The sequence below is a fragment of the Mya arenaria genome, chromosome 14, assembly GCF_026914265.1.
Source record: "Mya arenaria isolate MELC-2E11 chromosome 14, ASM2691426v1".
Taxonomy (NCBI): domain Eukaryota; kingdom Metazoa; phylum Mollusca; class Bivalvia; order Myida; family Myidae; genus Mya; species Mya arenaria.
Window position 1 is genome coordinate 1,856,872 of NC_069135.1, and position 22,881 is coordinate 1,879,752.

The window sequence follows — 22,881 nt, forward strand, 5'->3', positions numbered from 1 at the left end:
AAAATCAATAAGGTTCATATACCGACTGTGACCAACCTGCCTACCCAGTTGAAGGTCCCTTGGTTCTAATGTTCTTTGTTTATCAAAAACGGATTTTTAGCTCAAGGTCACCACGACCCACTGAACTCACAATATGTAGTGTTTATATACGAGTCAGGTCCAACCTCTCTACCTAGTTTGAGGCCTAAATGTTAACGAGTTATCGAACAGAAACCATGAGGACTGATAGAAAGACAGACTGACCTACAGTCCCCTTAATGTATGCAATCCGTCAGGGACACAAAAAGTTATATTTTACAATTTGCGCCTTCTTTTCCAAATTTATAATATGTTGGGGATCATACATCCTTTCCATCAATGACCTTGTTTAAGTTGTAGCCAAGGTTAAACATTATGCAAGGAGATGCCGTTGTTTTTCCCCATACCTCGACATATTTTCTTCCAATAAAAGAAGAGATAATAAAGACAAATTTGAGAATATATTTTTATCATGAACAATGAGTGTCGTTACAAAAAAGCATAAAACAAGACAAAGAATTAAAGTCTTATCAACTCAGAGTAAAAACCTCTGTTGGAGACATTCAGCGCTGGCAATATGTCATTAAGCACTAAATATTACAGAAACTTGCATCAATGTTGTCATATTCTTCAGAGTTTTATCAAGAATAGTTCAAGTCCATCGGTTCTCAACTCAGTTTCAGCTTGGTTCAACAGTAACAGATTCTGTTTTATTAGTGGTTGATTCTGTGCATGTTATATGTAGATGGCCGTCTCTGTAAGGGAAAAAAGAGCATGTAGAACAGTGACAGCTTTCATTAATACGTTCCTGAGACACAGACAGGACAGAGATCCAATCATGTTCTATGGTACATTGTACTTGATTTGTTTGAGCATAAGGCTTAAATTAAAATATATCATCGACATGAACAAACAAACACAACTAAACATTCATTAATTCTCATCTTTATATTATACATTATTATACACTGTATGATAGAAAAGAGAATGGCTTATTCTATTTTAATAATTTTACCTTCTTAGATGAAATGTTGAGTTGACCTTGGCTCCCTCAGGTAGGTCCTTCATCACAATCTGCAAACAAATTTAAAATAAATATATATTAAGCTAATAAAGTGCACCTTGAGCATATGACCAAAGCTTACCTGCTTCATTGCTAAGTAAAGTGATGGAACTTCTATGCCAGAGCTATATTTTTTGTTAAGCACTTGTGTTGTCATTGTAAACAATATTCAATGAATGCCTTAAACCATCATTATGTTTGGCATGATCATAAGACAGACAAGAGCACTCTGGCAAGGACACGACATGCTGAAACTACAAGTACTGTAATTGAAAAAAACATTCCAATGCACACTTAGTTCAAGAGCAATAGAGCATGTAGAAGTTTTGCTATATCTTGTAATTAATACATGGGCTCTATGCAAACGTCATCTCTTAGCAAAAACATGCACTCATTATTAGTGCAGTAAATGTCAGTAGTAAATGAGAGCAGTTTCTTTTACAAGAAAGCAGAGTTTCATTATAAATTATAACAACAAAGTTCAACAACACAAAAAAAACAACGGGATAGTTTACTGTAATGCAAACACCCCATAAAATTGACATTCAATTAGGAAACTTCTAGAACGCACAAAAAATCTTCATTTAATTTCAAAGGATAATTCTGACTATAATTTCCATTTTCTCGTTGACTGGGAAATTCTGAGAGGCAATTTGTTGTTGCTGTTTTTAATTTTCAAAACTGTTTTTATCAATTTCGCAAGAGCTCAGCTTTTGTTTTCCGGATGTGAATCAATAAGCTTGCTTGAAGTCAGAAAACAAGTTCAAGTGGAAGCAATTTTCAAGGATGGTTGAGATTTCATCTGATCTCATGTAATTATAATAAAATCAGGAAAAACATCCAACACAAATCAGTGTTAATTTACACACCTATACGCGTCATAGGGTGGTTTAAACAGTTCAGTTGGGGCTCGGCTATTGATTGTCATGGGTAGGGCAGGAAATTGAATACACTTGACTATACATAATAAGAGCTTTTTAAGAACTTTTTTATGGAAATTAGAAATAAGGTGTGAATTTGTTCAGTCAAGTACACTTGAGGGAATACTGGAAATCATTAAAGAAGACTTCAAAACCAGCTCATTTCCTCTTGATGGCCATTTATCAGTAGTGAAGTATTCATTAGAGTCATAACTATTTTCATATATATACTGTTCAGTCTAATCTAGATTGAATTCATTATATCAGATATGAAAAAAAAAAATCATCACAAAATGATTTTTACAAGAAAATACCTTCTAAAGCTGTAAAATCTATAGTCCATGTACAGATGCAACTAGACAGAGCTGTTATTTTTTATTTCCAACACTACAGATTAAATTACGTGCAATCAAGTATGCTTTGCTAAACAATAAAATAATGATGTTGACGACTGAACTAATTACAAAGAACAGGGATGATCAAAGACAAAACAGTTTAATGGGAAAATCAGCAATCATACCTTAGCTAATAACACCACGTCATCAACTTTGCTGCCTTCACAGACTTCAAGACAGAAAGACGTCTGTTTTTCCGGCAAGTTGAAATCCAAATGTTTTCTTGAATGAAGTGGAGCAAGTTCTGAGAAAACAGGCACAAGTTCAGGGCCAGTCTCGGACAAACACTGAAAATGGGTTATTTAATCATTTAACTTTATTATAAAGGTGTCTTGAATTTTTCTATTCCAACTAGAAAATGTTTTTGAAATTATCTATTCTATTTTTTGGAAAACCACTGTGTTTAATTCAATTTTCTTTAGTGAAGTACTTATAGTTTTTCTAACTTCTGAAAGCTTTTAGTATTAAATAATTGTGAATTAATTCAGTGGTCTGATTTTACTGGACAGCCCCACATTAATATGTGAAAATAAAACATCAGTCATGAAGACTAGGGTTTTCTTCATACTTAAGTTTTGATAGTTAGTCAATATATTGCTTACCTTTATACATATTGGTTTGGATATACAGTCAATATGTCGGTCTTCATTATTCAACTTGATATCTTCGTCCTCTAAATCAGACAACAGTCCAGCCTGAAAATTAGAAAGAAAATATTATAAGCCAAGACTGGCCGGAAAATCAGGAAAAAGTATCATTACCTTTAACTTCTAAACTAAGCCAGAACAGCCCTGATTTCTGGAAACTTCTTAAGTCCCTCATAACAGGATTAAGCTAAGCTCACTAATTTTGGTTTACAATATATTGCATATTATTAATTTCTTAAAGAATTCTTACACTTTAAATAGAAATTGTCATTATGATAATCACAATAAACCATTTTTCATTTATCAAAATTCAATTTAAGTATGTATTATGGCTCACTGAAATAAGCTACTTAAGCCTGTTAAGCTTAAGAAGTTTTGAGAAATTTGGGTCTGAAAAAGTAAAAGTGTTAAAGTGCTATATCCGTCTGTTTCAAAGCTAAGACTGGCCTGAAAACTAGGGAAAAGTGCTGAAAGCCTTACTGCTTTTACATTAGGACTGGTACTGTAGCTCTAAGAAAACAACGGACTAAAATTCTCTTTTCCTAAAAAAATGTTTTAAGAAGCCCTCAGTATTTTAACGAAGAAAACCTCAGAAAGGCAGTTCAAAGGATGATGGAGGTCCAACCCTAACAAAAATGATTACAAGACAATCTTTGACATTTTTTCTTCTACTCTTTTAATAACAGTAATTAAAATGATTAGCATACTGTTTAATAACAGAACTCGGATAACACACAAATAAGAATCATCATGCATATAATCAGATCCTAATTAGTTCCAGAAATCCTGAATGTGATCCTCAAACAAGGACTGGGCTTCTATATAATGGATGATCATTTTGTGACGCAGGAAAAGATTTACCTTACATACATTTGTAGGCAAAAGTGCAATTAGAAACTCAGTAGAAAATTTCTTTGTGTAATTAATATTTTAGTCACGGTCATAATTCATATAACTGACAATAATTATTTTGCAGCAGGAAGGTAAGAAGAAATTCTACTCCCTTCACTGACAGACTTAATGAAATGCAGGTTTTAGAAAAGAAAATATTGTCATCTCATTAGATAAGTTTTCAATGAAATGAATACTGTTGCCTGCCTGCAGCACTCTCTCTTAGAAATGAAAATGAGAACATATATAACTAGAGCTGTCACAGGAGTGACGAATACCCCAAATGCCGCCTGGACACAGGAATGGCAAACCATTCCTTTAAAAAAAGGCAATAACTCCAAGGTTACTACACACTGCATCTTCTTTTATCATGCATGTATTGTTTTATTTAAATCTGTTGAGTAATTTAGAAGTTATACTGCTGACAAGAAAAACTAGCCTTTCATGAGTTATCGTCCAGAAACCGTTTTCCTATTTTTAGTAACAGTGACCTTGATCTTGGCCCCACCAGCCCCAATATCGAACTTGACCGGTATCTTCTGATGTTACACCTGTGTACCAAAAATTTTTCAAATCTGTCAAGCCTTTCATGATTTATCGTCCGGAAACCGTTTTTTTATTTTTTGTAACAGTGACCTTGACTTTGGCCACACCAGCCCCAATATCGAACTTGACCTGTATCTTCTGATGTTACACCTGTGTACCAAAATTTGTTCAAATCTGTCAAGCCTTTCATGATTTATCGTCCGGAAACTGTTTTTCTATTTTTAGTAACAGTGACCTTGACCTTGGCCCCACCAGCCCCAATATCGAACTTGACCTATATCTTCTGATGTTACACCTGTGTACCAAACTGTATCTTCTGATGTTACACCTGTGTACCAAAAATTGTTCAAATCTGTCTAGCCTTTCATGAGTTATCGTCCGGAAACCGTTTTTCTATTTTTAGTAACAGTGACCTTGACCTTGGCCTCACGAGCCCCAATATCGAACTTGACCTGTATCTTCTGATGTTACACCTGTGTACCAAAAGTTGTTCAAATCTGTCAAGCCTTTCATGAGTTATCATCTGGAAACCGTTTTTCTATTTTTAGTAACAAGGACCTTGACCTTGGCCCCACCAGCCCCAATATCGAACTTGACCTATATCTTCTGATGATACACCTGTGTACCAAAAATTGTTCAAATCTGTCTAGCCTTTCATGAGTTATCGTCCTGAAACCGTTTTTCTATTTTTAGTAACAGTGACCTTGACCCCACCAGCCCCAATATCAAACTTGACCTGTATCTCCTGATGTTACACCTGTGTACCAAAAATTGTTCAAATCTGTCAAGCCTTTCATGAGTTAGTGTCCGGAAACCGTTTTTCTATTTTTAGTAACAGTGACCTTGACCTTGGCCCCACCAGCCCCAATATCGAACTTGACCTGTATCTTCTGATGTTACACCTGTGTACCAAATTTTTTCAAATCTGTCTAGCCTTTCATGAGTTATCATCTGGAAACCATGAAAACCGACAGACCGACCGACCGACAGACAGACCGACAGACCAACCAACCGAACGGCCGACAAGCTCACTCTTATATACCCCCTCAAACTTGGTTTGTGGGAGTATAATTATGACTAGGACTGTTGTAAATAGAGTGGTATATTTCAATGGCAGACTAGAACATAAAGTTAATATAATGCAATATAATTATATGAATTGGTCAAATTTGAAAAATCAAGGCTTACAACTCCAAAGCAAATTTTGCAATCTCCCAAGCTATCAAACTTATGCGATGAATTATACCGGCAAATATTTCAGTCAAGATCGGAGCATATAGGTGAAATTGGCAAGGATTAAATGGCTGTTACATTGAGTAATAGTCTGACGAGGTTGTTTATTGAAAGCACTTGTAGTATACCTACAGTACACGCATAAACATTGTGACCACATTTGGTAACAAGAGCCGTCGTAAGACAGCGTGCTCGACTACGCCGCTTTGACTTAGAATACAATTATAATGTAATAATACCAAGTTTGGTCTCTTTATGTCAAACCTAACTAAAATTATTCGATACATAAGGTGACTTTGATGCTGCCCTCCCACCAGCCGCCCAAACAATGACGCAAGTCATTCAAATAACTTGATTTCCCATTATGAAAATGTGCTTAAAAATATACAAATATGCCTTTCAAAGGAAATTAAAACAAGAGGGCCAAATGGCCCTGAATCGCTCACCTGTCATATATTGCACATTCTTCCATTATATACAAATATTGAAAACCTAAGCCTATGAACATGGGGCCTGGCCAATTTTGACCCCAGGGCTAAAGTTTGAACAATCTGAATAGTGGTCCAATAAACGATGCTTCATACCAAATATCTAAGGCCTTCGCCTTTTGGTTTCGGAGAGGAAGATTTTTTAAGTTTTCATCATATACATATATAAGGAAACCCATGACCGCCCGGGTGGGGCCATTTTTTGACCCCAGGGCCAAAGATTGAACAATATTGGTACAAGTCAACTAGATGATATATCATGCCAAATATCTAAGCTCTTGTCACTACTTGATTTTACGTGTGTATCTATATATGTATATTTGTTATTAATTGTTGTATGTGGCCCATATTGAAAATTGGTATGTGTACTAAATATGTTATCCAGTTTAAATTAAGACGTTACTTGTCTTTGTGAGTTCGGAGAAGATTTTTTAAGTTTTCACTATAACACATATAGAGAAAACCCATCAGCCCCGGGGTGTGGCCAATTTTGACCCCAGGGCCATAATTTGAAAAAACTTTGTAGAGGTCCACTAGACGATGAATCATGCCAAATATCTAAGCTCTAAGCCACGTAAGTTCAGGAGATGATTTTTGAAGTTTTCACTATAAACATATAGAGAAAACCCATGACCCCCCCAAGGGGGCGGGGCCAATTTTGACCCTCAGGCCATAATTTGAACAATCTTTGTAGAGGTCCACTAGACGATGAATCATGCCAAATATCTAAGCTCTAGTCCAAGTAAGTTCAGAGGAGAAGATTTTTGAAGTTTTAACTATAAACATATAGAGAATACCCTAACCCCCCGGGGCGGGGCCAATTTTGACCCCAAGGCCATAATTTGAATAATCTTTGTAGAGGTCCACTAGACGATGAATCATGCCAAATATCTAAGCTCTAGTCGAAGTAAGTTCAGAGGAAATTTTTGATTTTTTTTACTATAAACATATAGAGGAAACCCATGACCGCCCGGGTGGGGCCATTTTTTGACCCCAGGGCCATAATTTGAACAAACTTTGTAGAGGTCCACTAGACGATGAATCATGCCAAATATCTAAGCTCTAGGCCAAGAAAGTTCAGAGGAGAAGATTTTTGAAGTTTTCACTATAAACGTATAGAGAAAACCCATGACCCCCCGGGGCGGAGCCAATTTTGACCCAAGGGCTATAATTTGAACAATCTTGGTAGAGGACCATTTGGTGATCCTACCTACCATATATCAACGGCCTAAGCCTTGTGGTTTGGGAGATGAAGATTTTTAAAGTTTTTCCTTTTGGTTGCCATGGCAACCGGAGTTCTGCATGGAATTGAACAACTTTGATAGAAGACCACCCAAGGAACATCCCTATGAAGTTTTATTAATATTTGCCCAGCGGTTAAAGAGGAAATGTCTTTTAAGTAAATTGTTGACGGACGATGCACGACACATGACGCACGACGGACAAAAGGCGATCACAAAAGCTCACCTTGTCACAAAGTGACAGGTGAGCTAAAAAAAAATCCAAAAAAAATCAAGGGCCATAATTTGTATTTAGGCTTAAAACGGAGTTATGTTTCTTGATGTAAGATGGTCATAAATAATTTTGAATTTTATTAAGTGCATTTAATGAACGGTTTAGAAGTTTTTTTTATTAAAATCCCAACTTGCCCATAACTTTTACTTGCCTAAAACTTTAACCTAAGTCAATCAGGGGCCATAACTTGTATTAAGGATATGGAGTTATGTAACCTCATTGGGTGATGGTCCTGAACAATTGTGTGAAGTATTAAGTCAATTGAATGAAGGGTATAGAAGTTATTAAACAATATCCCAACCTGCCCTAAAACTTTAACCTTAGTTCCATAGTCAATCAGGGGCCATAATTTATATTAAAGACAATATGGAGTTATCTAACCTCATTATGTGAACATCTGTGTGAAGTATTAAGTCAATTGAATGAATGGTATTGGAGTTTTAAGTGAAAATCCCAACTTGCCCTAAAACTTTAATCTGCCCTAAAACTTTAACCTAAGTCAATCAGGGGCCATAACTTGTATTTAGGATAATATGGAGTTATGTAACCTCATTGTGTGATGGTCCTGAACTGTGTGAAGTATTAAGTCAATTGAACAAAGGATATAGAAGTTATTGATAAATATTCCAACTTGCCCTAAAACTTTAACCTAAGTTCCATAGACAATCAGGGGCCATAATCTGTGTAAAGAATAATATGGAGTTATCTAACCTCATCATGTGATGGCCCTGAACAACTGCCTGAAGTATTAAGTTAATTGAATGTAGGGTATTGGACTTATAAGTGAAAATCCCAACTTGCCATAAAACTTGAACCAGACGCCGACGCTGACGCTGGGGCGAGTAGTATAGCCCACCTATTCTTCGAATAGACGAGCTAAAAATTGGATATGAAAATAAAAAGCTCAAGTAAGACAGCGACCAAAATGAATATGGAAGAGTAGACAAGGCGAATTTGGTCAAACTGTTAACAATTCCAAGTCCATACTCTAGTTTAATCTGGCTGTTGATCCATGACAAATTCTTGCAAACATTCGATTAAAAATGTTTTATTTACCGATAGGTAGCAGACATAAAATTGTGATACTGTGGTCAGCACTCTCCATTTAAACATTTAAATGTCTGCCATGCTACGCAAGAAAGCAGATACCAATGCTTGTCTTTTGTCTTTCCCTGTCCAAGGACCACAACTCCACAGATATTATAGCCAGAGTTATTTGACCTCCTCCACTTTTGTATATAGTCAATGAGAGCATTACTACCAGGTTTTATATTGTGCATATTACAATTTAAGACCAAAATTTGATGATTTTACATGCACATGTAGTTGAAGACACAAAAGCTAAAATGAAGATTATGAGATTTCCTTGATAATGATTTCTTAATAATGTAGGTTAATATCTAATACATATAAAAGGTCACCTGCTTTGCAGCACCAATAGCAATGACCTCCTCAGGATTGATGGAGTTGAGAATATCACAGTGAGAAAACATGTCTGCCACAGCTTTCTGTAGAAGAGGCATGTTACAGCCACCCCCACATAGTATCACCTGCATCAAGAAGACCAGAAGTTTGTTTCAGAATATGTTTTTACAGGTAAAATATATATACATTGGGAAACAGTATGCAAATTTATAAATAAATATGAGTGCCGCGGAGCGAAATGCTTGCCTTTTATTCCCGGCGATAAAGGGGCATATCTCAATAATAATTTCAGGTGGATTTATGGGCCTTGCTTTACAATTACTGTATGTCTCCAGCAGCATGTTTACCAAGTTCCAGTAAATTATCTTGAACAGCTTTTGAGGTACAGTAAAGGTAAACGGTAAAGTTTTTCCAGCTAGACTTTAATTTAATATTTTTATTAGGGATGCAAATGAATGGCAAAATTGATATTCGAATATTCGGTAATTCTTTCGATCGAATATTTGATTACCAATATGAATATTGTAGTAAACTACTATTATTGTTTGCTTTAGTAATAGCCAGGGCATTTTAACCCATACGCGACGGACCCTGATTTTTCCAAACATTAGCAATGAGATTCCCCATTTACAAAAAAATCTAACAAAAGCAATAGCTTTTGAACAAATTAAAACTCGTAAATTCCTGGTTGAATGTCCTGATGCACCAACCGGTCATTCTGTAGGATTAGCGGCCTTGTTCTGGGATTGACATCCACTAAATATAACTATGGAAAAACCAAACCTACTCGGAATTAGATAAATAATAAAACGAAAATAACCCTGAATTTTGACTCATCTATTGTACAATGACCTAAATTGCTATTCTATACAGTTACATTTCAAAGCACGAACGTTATAACGAAACATGAAAAACAGCATATAACTAGCACATGTCATCCATATCATTACGGCGTTTTCAGCAAAATTGCACAGCTAAATTGGCAGCCATTACATCACTTTGGTTGCTGATTCCGTATATCATCTATTAATGGTCATTAGAATTTACCGGAAATAATTTGATGTTGTTTGATGTCACTTGTCTTATAGCCAGTTTTTGTAAAATTACGGGTACTGATTATGTGTCCCTAATCATATGACGCGTGTATAGTGTCATCACGTTCACGCCTCTGGCATTAGGGGCTAATCATTGTAAAAACAAGACAAGCCAATATATACAACAGCACAGTTGTAGGAAAAAGGTTTATTATTATATTTACCAAACAAAAAGAATCAAATATTCGAATAACAATTTTGACATTAGAATATTAAACGTTCGATCGAATATTCGTTTGCATCCCTAGTTTTTATATACAGACCAGCTTATAAATAATAATTATATAATCCAAAAGCAAATTCCTTACATAACTGTAGACTCTTGAGTTGAAATAAGGTACATTCAATCGTCAGGGTTTTTTGTTCTTTCATTCAGTCTTTGGCTTTAGTCCATGTTACTTCAAAGGGAGTGACTAGCTTATCATATGGCCTAAATTTCAGGGAGGTTTGAAAATCAGTTGTGGAAAACAGAGCCCATATACCATAACATCTTCAGACTGGGTGTGAGACTCAAGACTCAATATGGCAGATTTCAAAATCATTGTTAAATTGCTATTACAGGAGTGATTGTGTTAAAAATGACAATATCTGAACAACTTGTTCTACTGCTATTTTCACATCTTTTGAAGAAAATATTTATGTGAAAAATATTTCATAATTTTTCATTTCGCTTTTCCGAGTCTGAGTCTCAAACTAGCCCTCAAGACATGAGTGAATATGTGCCAAGTTACCTTATCTATGGATGTTCTGGTGAGATGAGCGTCAGTCAGGACCTGATCTATAAACTGGCTACACTTCTGTATCACGCCAGTAACACAGCTTTCAAACCGTGCTCTGCAATATTTCAATATTTAATTGCTTCAAACAATGACAGAAATTACAGCAAAATCACACAATAATAGAGCAATTTTGTGTATCTGTTTCTAAAAACAGTAGGCATTTCAAGCTGTATGATAGTTTTCTTCAACTCTGATATTTGCTCACTCCCTTCTCTGTCCTGAAATCATTTATCTAATTGGACGCAAAATGGAAAGCATTTTTGTGTTTAAATAATTTAAGTCATAATTTTACCAATTTTGAACAGCCTTTGCAGGTTCATTTCATATTGAAACAAATGAATAGAATGTATAGAACCATTGTTATTCTTTTAAAATGTAATTGAATGTGTCATATTGACAACACAATAGGCCTATTATTGTGATTACTAACAACAGAAAAAATAGCAGCTAACAAGGCATTATTACAATTTCTGTGGATGGCTTTGTTACATTCAAAATTATTGCAGTTTAATTCGATCAAACATTACGCTTGGATAACCCATTTGATTTTCAGTCATACACATACATTTGTGTATATAAGCTTGTGATTTCAGCAACAAAAATATGACAAGAAAAAGAAAATATTTTTTTTAACATCTTTCAGAGAAACTTGACATTTATTTCAAAGAAGAAGTAATGCGTGAGCCAAATACCACCTTCAAAATGAATTCTGTCAAAAATGACTTAAAAATGAAATTTGCAAGGATGACTGTTAGCCCACCTTGAGACTTTCGTGTTGAAATCCAATCCATCATACAGCGAGTCTACAGCACAGAGGGCATTCTCCATCTTAGAGAGGGTGTGTTTACAAGTCTCAGCAGCATGGTGCAGCTTGGCCAGGGCTCGCTTGTTGTCCGATATATCACATCGTGACTGCCTGTGTTTTTTTTTATATACAATCTAAATGAACATTCTACATATTTGGAACACAAAACATGTGACTGTAATTTGAGTAGCATAATTGTAGCATTTAGTTAGGGCTTACAGCTTTTGTTGTATATGGTTTGTCAACTTAAAATTTACCTTTCGTTATTCAAACTCATTTTCGGCCAATCATGACTTTTAATCAAGAAATGAACCATTCAGACTGAATATTTACAAACCTTTTAAATTCTGCTATAAGGAAGCTAGCAAGGGCATCTGTACACCTGTCACCCCCCAGGGCGACCTCTGTTACTGTAGCAACCAACTGATACATTCCATTGTGAACTTTCACCACAGATGTTTCCGCGGATACACCACCCAGCCGAAACACCAACACACACCTGCAGCATGTAACAACAGTAATGTGGTGGGTAAGATAAGCCATTTTGACTTAATTTGTAAGAGCATGGTACACCAATTTGAAAGTGACTTACACATGTCACTGATTCTAAGCATGGTTATACCATATCGAACCATGGCTACTTCCCATATATACTGTGCGGGTTTTGAAGCTAAAATGTTTGTGACATTACAAAACATCACTGAACAAGCAAACCTTCTTAACCTACTGTTCTTGTTAAAAAATTGTACTCATATCCCGAACTAGGAGTACTTTATCTATTACATAGTGGTTCTGTTTATGCATTTTATTTTTAAGATACATTAAATAAAACTGTCCTTACTAAAACTTTAATATACAACTGTAACCTTCTTCTCATATATGGTGTTGGGGAATGTGAAAAACTTATAAATCAGATTATCTTGGTCAATTCACTATAGAATATATAGAGAATCTTTATGGTGATCCACTTCCTTCCTAGCAGACAACATAATCCAATTCAAGTAAGTGGCAAATAATGTAACAGGTAAGCAATTGTGACTTAATTGCAAAAAATGTAAGCCATTTCAACCAAATGGTGGAAAATGTAGCGTAAGCCACCTCAACTTCATTTAAAGGGAACAATAAAAATAAGCAATTAGAACAAAACACTTGAAAGCAAAATGGTTTTTATTCAATTTGAGTTCCTTACCCACTGTAGTGGCTGTCTGCTTGTCCAATGTCATAGGCCAGAACGGCTGCTGACGGCTCATTGATGAGGCGCAGGATATTGAAACCAGCCTGATTTGCTGCAGAACTGCAAGTTACACGATGAAAAAATTCATGCTCCTATGACCAATGTGAATTACTACTTTTGTGTGACCAATTGTATGCACTGGTTGAAACAAAGTTGAGTATGATTATTCCTGTTGATATCTACACTCTTTATGTACCGTTTATGTCTATTATCTTCATAAGGTTTATGCGACAAGGTATAAAACAACATGATCATCTTCCAAAAGTGTGTACAAACCTGATGGCTTTCTTTTGTTCTGCTGTGAAGTGGGGGGGCACAGCAAGCACGGAGTCCTGGGACCCACTCAACCCTCCGTGGCTCTGGGCTGTCTCTGAAATGAAGAAAGTGTAAAATTTCTACAACTGCTTAACCGAATAAGTTATGAGAATTAAAACCCAGGGCAAGTTTTCTATATTGAAATAATGTAAGAATATGTTGTCAAGAAGTCATCTGCAAGTACCGTTTTGCACCTATGTCTAAATGTTTACCATAATAAGATCAGAATAATGGAAGATTTTCTCAAAAATTCAAGAAAAATGCTTTTTTAACAGATTCCATTAATTCAATTACTTGCATTATTAAATAGTCTGAGTTCCCGAGGCTATATAAATGTTTATCTACGTGTGGTGTGAAATACGAGACACCTTCTCTAGAACAAACAATCTGACAGCTACTAATCTGACAGGCGAAATGTACTGTGAAAAGACGTTAGGAATGCTCTTGAACTTCTGCTATAAAGTGATTAAATCAGTAAAAAATGTTTTTTGCATTGAACAAGCAACGCCCTCACCACACTTGGCATGATAATTAAGTAATCCAGTTGTAACCAGCAGTATTGTTTTGACAAAAAAGCTTTGAAGATTGAGAGGGAACAGCCCACTTTTGTCTGGGCAAGTCCTGGTATACCTAAGTAAAGCCTGATACCACAGTAATAGACAAAAGGTTATTTTGAAAATCTTGAAATTCTGTTAACAGCAAAAATCAGTTCTTCTGTTATGGTAAATAATACATTATTTTCTGTCTGTTGTAGTGCCATAAACATGTATTGTCAGCATACAAAAAAATCTCTACTTTTTTTGAAATGTCATTATGATTCTCATGGTCATAGATCTGTCAGAAGTGTCAGTTAAGAGTAATATTTGGTTCATTCTTCAAAATTTAATTTTTAACTACATCTTCTGATTAATTTTTTAATTCATTTTTATTTGATTAATCTGGACTTGAGCGCTTAACCAGAATAAATTAGAATTTAGCATGATGATTTTCTGCTGTATTTCATTTTCTCAAGTTATGCTTAATGTTGGAAATATCTTATCATGTACCGTATTAAAAACTGTAAATCGAGTGTGTCTTAATCTGTACAAACATCAATCAATCAACCGACCGACCGACCGACCGACAGACCAGTCGGTCAGTCGGCCAATCTATTATTAGGTTAAAAAATAATATGCCATGAGTTTGTCATAGGAGCGATTTATTCTTTTAATAAGGCTGTGGAATATCTTCAATATGGCATTTATAACCATATCAAGTACAAATGTACATGACTAAATATTGTAAGCAATTGAACAGCATTACTCTCTTACCATTCAATAGAAAAAGCAAGGTAAAGTACATATCACATTTATTAGTAATCTACAACACAGATTGGAATGTAGGAAGGACAGAAAATAATTAAGCCTTCCATATTCCATATAGAGTATCTTAGGCTTGTGACTAATCAGAAAAAAATAATGAGGCCAAAAAGGTAATCCAAGGATAATAACAGAGTAGAATATTCAAGTCTGGTTTTCTGAAGTTGTATTAGATGACAAATAATAACAGAGCAAGCCAATGCTAGTGCTCATCTGTATTTTCCCAGTTGGCCAAGGGAAATAACACAACAAATCTTTTAGCCAGCATGATGGTCCTTACATTGTATCATAATGTATCTTTTCATTTGTAAAATGCATAAGAAATTGGATTTTTTTTTTGGTCACCTCTTTGTGAATGTCCCTTGGCCTTTACAATTATGAAAATAGCAATTAAATGCCTATCATATTGTACCATATTGTATTTCAAACAAAAAAGCTCCCTAAAGAAACCCCTATAACCGTCAGCGGAAAACCAGCGACAATCAAGAAAGCCAGTAGCAATCGAGAAGTCCAGTAGCAATGGAGAAGTCTAGTGGCAATACAGAAGTCTAGTAGCAATGGAGAAAGACAGTAGCAAAGCAGATAGCCAATAGCAATGGAGAGGTCTAGAAGAAATGAAGAAAAAAAGTAGCAACAGAGAAGTCTATTAGCAATGGAGAAGGCCAGTAGCAATAGAGAAATCTAGTAGCAATAGAGAAGTCTAGTAGTTATGGAGAAGTCTAGTAGAAAAGAAGAAAGCCAGTTGCAATGGAGAAAGCCAGTAGCAATGGAGAAAGTCAGTAGCAATAGAGAAGTCTAGTAGAAATGAAGAAAGCCAGTTGCAATGGAGAAGTCTAGCAGCAATGAAGAAAGGTAGTAGCAATAGAGAAGTCTAGTATTAATGGAGAAAGCCAATAGCAATACAGAAGTGTAGTAGTAATGGAGAAAATCAGTAGCAATAGAGAAGTGTAGTAGTAATGGAGAAAGTCAGTAGCAATAGAGAAGTGTAGTAGTAATGGAGAAAGCCAGTAGCAATAGAGAAGTGTAGTAGTAATGGAGAAAGTCAGTAGCAATAGAGAAGTGTAGTAGTAATGGAGAAAGCCAGTAGCAATAGAGAAGTGTAGTAGTAATGGAGAAAATCAGTAGCAATAGAGAAGTGTAGTAGCAATGGAGAAAGCCAGTAGCAATAGAGAAGTGTAGTAGTAATGGAGAAAGTCAGTAGCAATAGAGAAGTGTAGTAGTAATGGAGAAAATCAGTAGCAATAGAGAAGTGTAGTAGTAATGGAGAAAGTCAGTAGCAATAGAGAAGTGTAGTAGTAATGGAGAAAGTCAGTAGCAATAGAGAAGTCTAGTAGCAATGGAGAAAATCAGTAGCAATAGAGAAGTGTAGTAGTAATGGAGAAAGCCAATAGCAATAGAGAAGTGTAGTAGTAATGGAGAAAGCCAGTAGCAATAGAGAAGTGTAGTAGTAATGGAGAAAGTCAGTAGCAATAGAGAAGTGTAGTAGTAATGGAGAAAGCCAGTAGCAATAGAGAAGTGTAGTAGTAATGGAGAAAGCCAATAGCAATAGAGAAGTGTAGTAGTAATGGAGAAAGTCAGTAGCAATAGAGAAGTGTAGTAGTAATGGAGAAAGCCAGTAGCAATAGAGAAGTCTAGTAGCAATGGAGAAAATCAGTAGCAACAGAGAAGTCGAGTAGCAATCGAAACAGCCAGTAGCAATAGAGAAGACCAGTAGCAATGGAGAAGTCTAGTGGCAATGGAAAAGGCCAGTAGCAATGCAGAAAGCTGGTAGCAATACTGAATAGAAAGGTCTAAAAGAAATGAAGAAAAAAAGTAGCAACAGAAAAGTCTATTAGCAATGGAGAAGGCCAGTAGCAATAGAGAAATCTAGTAGCAATGAAGAAAGCCAGTATCAATGGTGACGTCTCATGGCGTCAATGAAGAAAGCCAATAGCAATAGAGAAGTCTAGTAACAACTGAGAAGTAAAATAGCAATGGAAAAAGCCAGTAACAATGGAGAAAGCCTGTAGCAATACAGAAGCCTAGTAGCAATGGAGAAAGTAAGTAGCAATGGAGAAAGCCAGTAGCAATGGAGAAGTCTAGTAGCAGTTTATTATTAATAAATAATGTCTATCTCAAGATAGAGAGGCTACACAAAATATATTTTAACTGAACTAGAAATGGCGAACCTACACTTTATAATGAATTTCATTGTCATTTCAAAAAGTATTTTAGTAAACAAAACAATATGATGCGCACATGACCCTTTACTTCAAACATGAATGGACTTACCCAACATTTTCTTGTAAATGGTCACGGCAATGTGAGATGGAGTGAACATCTTTCTTGACTCCTTGTAGTCAACTTCATACATTGGGTCCCCATTTTTATCTAAAACCTAGAAAATACCTTTGACCATATAAATCGTTAAAAATATTAAGAACATAATCTTAAAAACTTGACACAAGTGTCGTAACACGCCAATACAACATTTGAAAATGAACACTTTCTTGACATAACTGTACAATACCAAAATGTTTCTGATATTATAGGAGAGAACTAAATTTCTGTTCACCTAGTAAGTTCAAGAGTTATTTTACTTATACCGGTACATCATGAGAGAGCAATCTTTTGGGATGAACCTTTCAATAAAAAAATGATAAACATTCACATTTTCTTTTTTAAAGAGAAATTATACAATATCAGGTCCCAGTTACTTAAAAATACTATAATAATAAAATAAAATAATTACTCAATAACTCAATAAAGTCATTTTACCACATGACAGCCTAGCATGGTTCAAAACTTTGTTTGTTTTTACTTTGATGGGACCATATTCTCTCAGAGATTATATAGAAATAGATTTTTGGTCCAAAGGTTAAAATAAGTTGTAATAGGGCAAAAAAGTAATTATGTAATTACCCTCAAAATGAATCTGCTAAATCCTCAGTTCTTTGCATATTTAAAGACCTTATAAGGGAGCTGATGCACAAAATATGGTTAAAAATATTCAAAATATGAAAGAACTTGACTTGTTTTTTTCTCATTTCTGTTTACAATATAAACAGGATTTAAAATAGTGTACCTAGTTAAGTAAGAACTGGAGACTTTCAAGAAACTGGGGCCTGGATTATTCACTAACCGTGGCACTAGCAGTTCGTTTATACTGTGTAACAACAGGATCATCAAATCTGCGGCCAAGAATCTGCTTAACATGGCAGACGGTGTTCTGTAAGTTCCGGATCATGCCCTGCTTGGCAGCCTGACCCACCGCCTGCAAGTGAGAAAGAATACAATATCATGCTGTGTTAGGCAGCCTGACCCACAGCCTGCAAGTGAGAGATATAACAAAATCATGCCGTGTTAAGAAGTCTGACCCGCAGGCTGCAAGTGAGAGATATAACAAAAACATGCCCTGTTAAGCAGTCTGACCCACAGCCTGCAAGTTAGGAATATACAATATCATGCCCTGTATGGCACCCTAACCAATAGTTTGCAAGTGAGTGAGAATACAATATTATCCTCTTTTTGGCAGCCTGACCCACTGCCTGCACTTGAGTGAGAATACAATGTTATGCCCTCCTTGGCAGCCTGATCCACTGCCTGCACTTGAGTTAGAATACAATGCTATGTCCTCCTTGGCAGCCTGACCTTCTAATGTCTGAAATCTGTTTTCAAAGTAGGAAAATAAGGATTTTTTACAATCATTTACTTACAATTTTTAATCTTCAAATTTCAATATTAATGCCCTACTTTAGTGATACTTTGATGAATCTAAGCTGTGAATGACAGGCTTCTTAAAAATTGAATAGGTTAGGTATGTGGCCACTTAATCGATCAGTATTGTTTGAATGATACTGAATTGCCTGAAAAATACCGTGGTACACAAGGTAATCAGTGAAAAAGCATTAAAACCTAATTATTCAGGACCAGCCATTTTGACTGAAGAAGAAATTATAGTTGAGTTTTAGCCAGTTTTTAAAAAGGACAGAGTGCTGCGAATGAAACAAGAGCTGTCACAGAGACAGCGCGCTTGACTATTCCGCAGCTTTTCGGTGTATGGATTGAAAAGTTTTGGCGAAAGGTAACGTAACGTAAATTCTAAGTCGAAAATGTGGCATAATTTTGACAAAATGCTTGATAAAGTTACCTCCTCCTGTGTACAGGTTGGGGGTATGATGGTGAACAAGCGTGCAAAGTTTCAAAGCCAGATGTCAATGGACTTTGAAAATATTTGAGCTGGTACGCAAACTTTAACGTAAATTCAAAGTAGAAAAAGGGGCATAATTTTGTCAAAATGCTTGATAGAGTTACCCTCTTCCTGTGTACAGGTTGGGGGCATGATGGTGAACAAGTGTGCAAAGCCAGATGTCAATGGACTTTGAAAATATTTGAGGTAGTGCGCAAACTTTAACGTAAATTCTAAGTAGAAAAGATCAAACTTGGCCTTTTCCGTATTTGTTCTATTTTTGAAAACTTACTAGAGCGTGACTCCGTATTGTCTTTTTTATGCTGGTAGTGTAAACATGCCACTTATAGGGTGTTAAGACTCGACTACGCAGCGGAGTTAAGTTCATATTTCTTCTACTTTCCTTTTAACATTTTCTGGTCCAGAAAAAGCCACTCGCAGAATTTTGCAAGCTTGAATAAAAGTCACTCACAATTTGCAAATGTCGCTCGCAATTTGCGAGTATGCGAGTCTAAATTTGAACCCTGCAAGTAGGAAAATGTACTTCTGAACAGTAGAAAATACATTGTGTATAACAAAAGAAGAAAAAAGTAGGTCTTTTAGAGCAGTAGGGAAGGTAGAATTAATAGGGAAAAGTGGGAATGCTGTAGAGCCTGCATACTAGTTGCAGGCCATAAACATTTCAAAACAGGACCACATTGTGAAAGACTTTGTCTGAGTGATAATTACAAAGATTTTCATATTGCTGTTTATGTTTTATGTTAAGAAAGAGAAAACGGAGGATTGTCTAAATGATTGGATTCCTAATTTGGATCAGTGAGGCCTTTGATAAGATTGCAAGTTGTCTTTATAAAGGGAAAATTATCATATTATGGCAACACTGTATTATGTGAAGTTAGAAAACCACATAAAATCTAGAAAAGCGATGTTCACTTCCACAAAACTTTGTATAACAAAGTTGGGTATTACATAACCAAAATGCGCAAAACCAAAGGTACTTTGGTGCCTTATGTTCAATTATATCAAATATAAAAGTGCTTTGTTGGTGTGCGCACCAAAAAATGAACTTTGTACTTTTAGGAACAAGAACACTTCAACAAATCCACTTTGTTGGTGTGCGCATTGCTCAGTACAATTAAAAAAGCAATTTTTCATCACATCAAAGCATATGCTTGATTGTAAACTTGATTATCAAATCAATTGTACTGTAAGAGAAACTATAGTTTGAAATCTTAATGATGAATTATTATTTGTGTTTGAAACTTTTGGTAATTGTTGTCAGCAAAATACAACAAGAGAGCCAATACAAGATGGCCGGCCCTCTAGGGCTAACCTGATTTAACAAAGGGTTCTTAAGTTATTGATTGAACAACATACTGGATGCTGCCCACCTGTATGCAACAAGTGAAACTATAATTTGTCCTGCTTGAAGGGTGAATAAACAAGAGGCCCAAAAGGGCCTATGCTCTACTGGCATGGCTTTTGTGGTCATATCAATCCAGAGCATGTATGTATGGGTAAAAGGCAACAGACATATAGTTTATGTTTTGTGTTTGGGTTACCTGAAAATGTAGCACGTTCAACATCTGAGCCCAGAAAGTATTGTAAGCAGATTAGTTGCATGAACTATTTTAATATGTGCCAAGAAAAAGTCATCTGACAAAAAAAATGCTTTCAAAACTGTACTTATAGTAAAATTTTCTGTAGTTTTAAAAGTTAAAAAAAGTTGGTCAAAAGGTCAAAGTCAAGGGCATCCTAGGACAACATTGATCAATTTGAACAAACATTCACAATCAATTGTGCTGAGATGGATGCACGTACACACAAAAAGATTTTCAAACCTTTCCAGATTTATGTTTACCAAACCTGTGAACCCTGGGTGTGGCCAGTAATGACACCAGGTGCATAACTTAAACATTCACAACCAATTTTGTTAAGATGAATGCGCAAACTACAGAACTTAAAGCTAAAAAATGGCCTTTGGGCTTTCAACAAGAACAAGGCAGAGTAATTCACAAAATCAACTGCAGAAGCAAAAAGCAAATTTTCTCTCAAAATCCTAGACTTGCAAATTGTCTCCCTTAACTCTAGACTTGAATTAACATATACATGTAAACTTGGCTAAAAATAGAATTCGCTCATGCAGACCTGGCTAAAAATAGAAAGCATTTCTTTAAAACTTTCATGGCCCATAATCTAGGCATTCATGGGCGGATCTTGCTGGTTTTCGAAAGGAACCAAGCTTTAATGGATATCTACATACTGTACAAGTTTCATCGAGATATAATCAAAACTGAAGACTGTTTCGTGTTCACAACCAATTGTTTACACAATAGCATTTTTTATACTATCAAGGGCCATAATCTAGGCATGCATGGGCGGATCTGGCTGGTTTTCGAAAGGAACCGAGCTCTAATGGATATCTAGATACTGTACAAGTTTCATCGAGATACAATCAAAACTGAAGACTGTATCGTGTTCACAAGCAATTGTTTACAGACGCACGGACGCACGGATGCACATACTACGTACACATTACCATCGCATAAGCTCTTCTGGCCTTTGGCCAGTAGAGCTAAAAATCATAAAAAATATGCATATGTATAATCATTTACAAAGGTCCATGACTCTTACAATATTTAAGTTGGAGAAATATAACTTGAAAAGCTCATCACTACTGCAAATTAGTTTATTAAGTTTCAAGTTAATATCTTCAATGATTGTAAAACAATGAAAAAATTAACAAGAGCTGTCACAGAGACAGCGCGCTCGACTATTCTGCCGCTTTTAAGTGTAAGGATTGAAAAGTTTTGGCCAAACATGCATGGATCACTGTTAGATTAAATTTCAATGCAATACATGATGTGCTGAGATATTAACATTAATGTGGTTCCATGCAAAAGCTTAACCAGAATTTCTAAGTCTGATAATAAAGGGCCATTTTTTGCAATTACAGTTACCTAACTTGGTTATTCAAGTAGGTTGGGTGGTTGAATACCATTGTATAAAGTCTCAATGCAATACATCAGGTAGTTGCTGAGATATTATCCTATGTGTGCTAACATGCAAGACCATAACCAGAATTTCTAAGTCGCATAATAAAGGGTAAAAAATTATATAATTTGAAAGACAGAGTTATCTTACTTGATTAAATAAGAAGGTTAAATGGTTGGGAGCCTCTGAGAAAAGTGTCAATGCAATACATGATACATTTGCTGAGATATTGACTTAAATGTGGTTACATGCAAAACCTTAACCCGAATTTCTATGTTGAATAAAAAAGGGGCCATTATTTGAATATAATTCAAACTAAAGTTATCTTACTTGGTTAATTAAGTCGGTCGGATGGTTGAGTAACATTGTATAAAGTCTCAATGCAATACCTCAAGTTGTTGTTGAGATATTAACCTGTGTGCTTACACACAAAACCTTAACCAGAATTTCTAAGTCGAATAATAAAGGGCAATTATTTGCATTAAATGCAAACTAGAGCTATCTAACTTGGAAAATTTAGTACGTTGGATGGTTGAGTACCATTGTATAAAGTCTCAATGCAATTCATCAAGTAGTTGCTGAGATATTAACCTTTGGGTGCTTGCAGCCAAAACCTTTACCAAGGTGTGACGCTGACGCCGCGATGCCGACGCCAGAGTGAGTAGTATAGCTCTCCTTATTCTTCGAATAGTCAAGCTAAACTGTACAGATCCACATCATACAGATCCACACTGTACAGATCCACACCATACAGGTCCACATCATACAGATACACACCGTACAGATTCCACACTGTTCAGACCCACACTGTACAGATCCACACTGTGCAGATCCACACCATACAGATTCCATACTTTACAGTTACACACTGTAATTACCTGTTCATGTTCTGTAAATGCCACAATAGACGGTGTAGTTCTATCACCCAGATCATTGGCTATCACCTCTGTCTTGTCATCCTGGAAAAATAAAAACACTTTAATCACCATCTGT

General features: G+C 35.7%; 1 protein-coding gene across 2 annotated transcripts in view; it reads right to left on the minus strand.

Annotated features, from left to right (window-relative positions):
* Positions 1 to 464: 464 nt before the first annotated feature.
* The window catches only part of LOC128217089 (heat shock 70 kDa protein 14-like), a 29,003-nt gene continuing 6,586 nt past the window's right edge, over positions 465 to 22,881 (minus strand). For both annotated transcript variants that reach the window (XM_052923971.1, XM_052923972.1), the window contains 13 exons: positions 22,767 to 22,847; positions 17,848 to 17,979; positions 16,998 to 17,103; positions 13,330 to 13,423; positions 13,009 to 13,113; positions 12,157 to 12,318; positions 11,775 to 11,930; positions 10,967 to 11,069; positions 9,138 to 9,266; positions 2,999 to 3,091; positions 2,522 to 2,683; positions 1,034 to 1,092; positions 465 to 773 (listed from right to left, as the gene is read on the minus strand). In XM_052923971.1, coding sequence (XP_052779931.1) covers positions 698 to 773; positions 1,034 to 1,092; positions 2,522 to 2,683; positions 2,999 to 3,091; positions 9,138 to 9,266; positions 10,967 to 11,069; positions 11,775 to 11,930; positions 12,157 to 12,318; positions 13,009 to 13,113; positions 13,330 to 13,423; positions 16,998 to 17,103; positions 17,848 to 17,979; positions 22,767 to 22,847 — 1,458 coding nt within the window. In that variant the 3' untranslated portion in view covers positions 465 to 697. The remainder of the gene's footprint in view (positions 774 to 1,033; positions 1,093 to 2,521; positions 2,684 to 2,998; positions 3,092 to 9,137; positions 9,267 to 10,966; positions 11,070 to 11,774; positions 11,931 to 12,156; positions 12,319 to 13,008; positions 13,114 to 13,329; positions 13,424 to 16,997; positions 17,104 to 17,847; positions 17,980 to 22,766; positions 22,848 to 22,881) is intronic.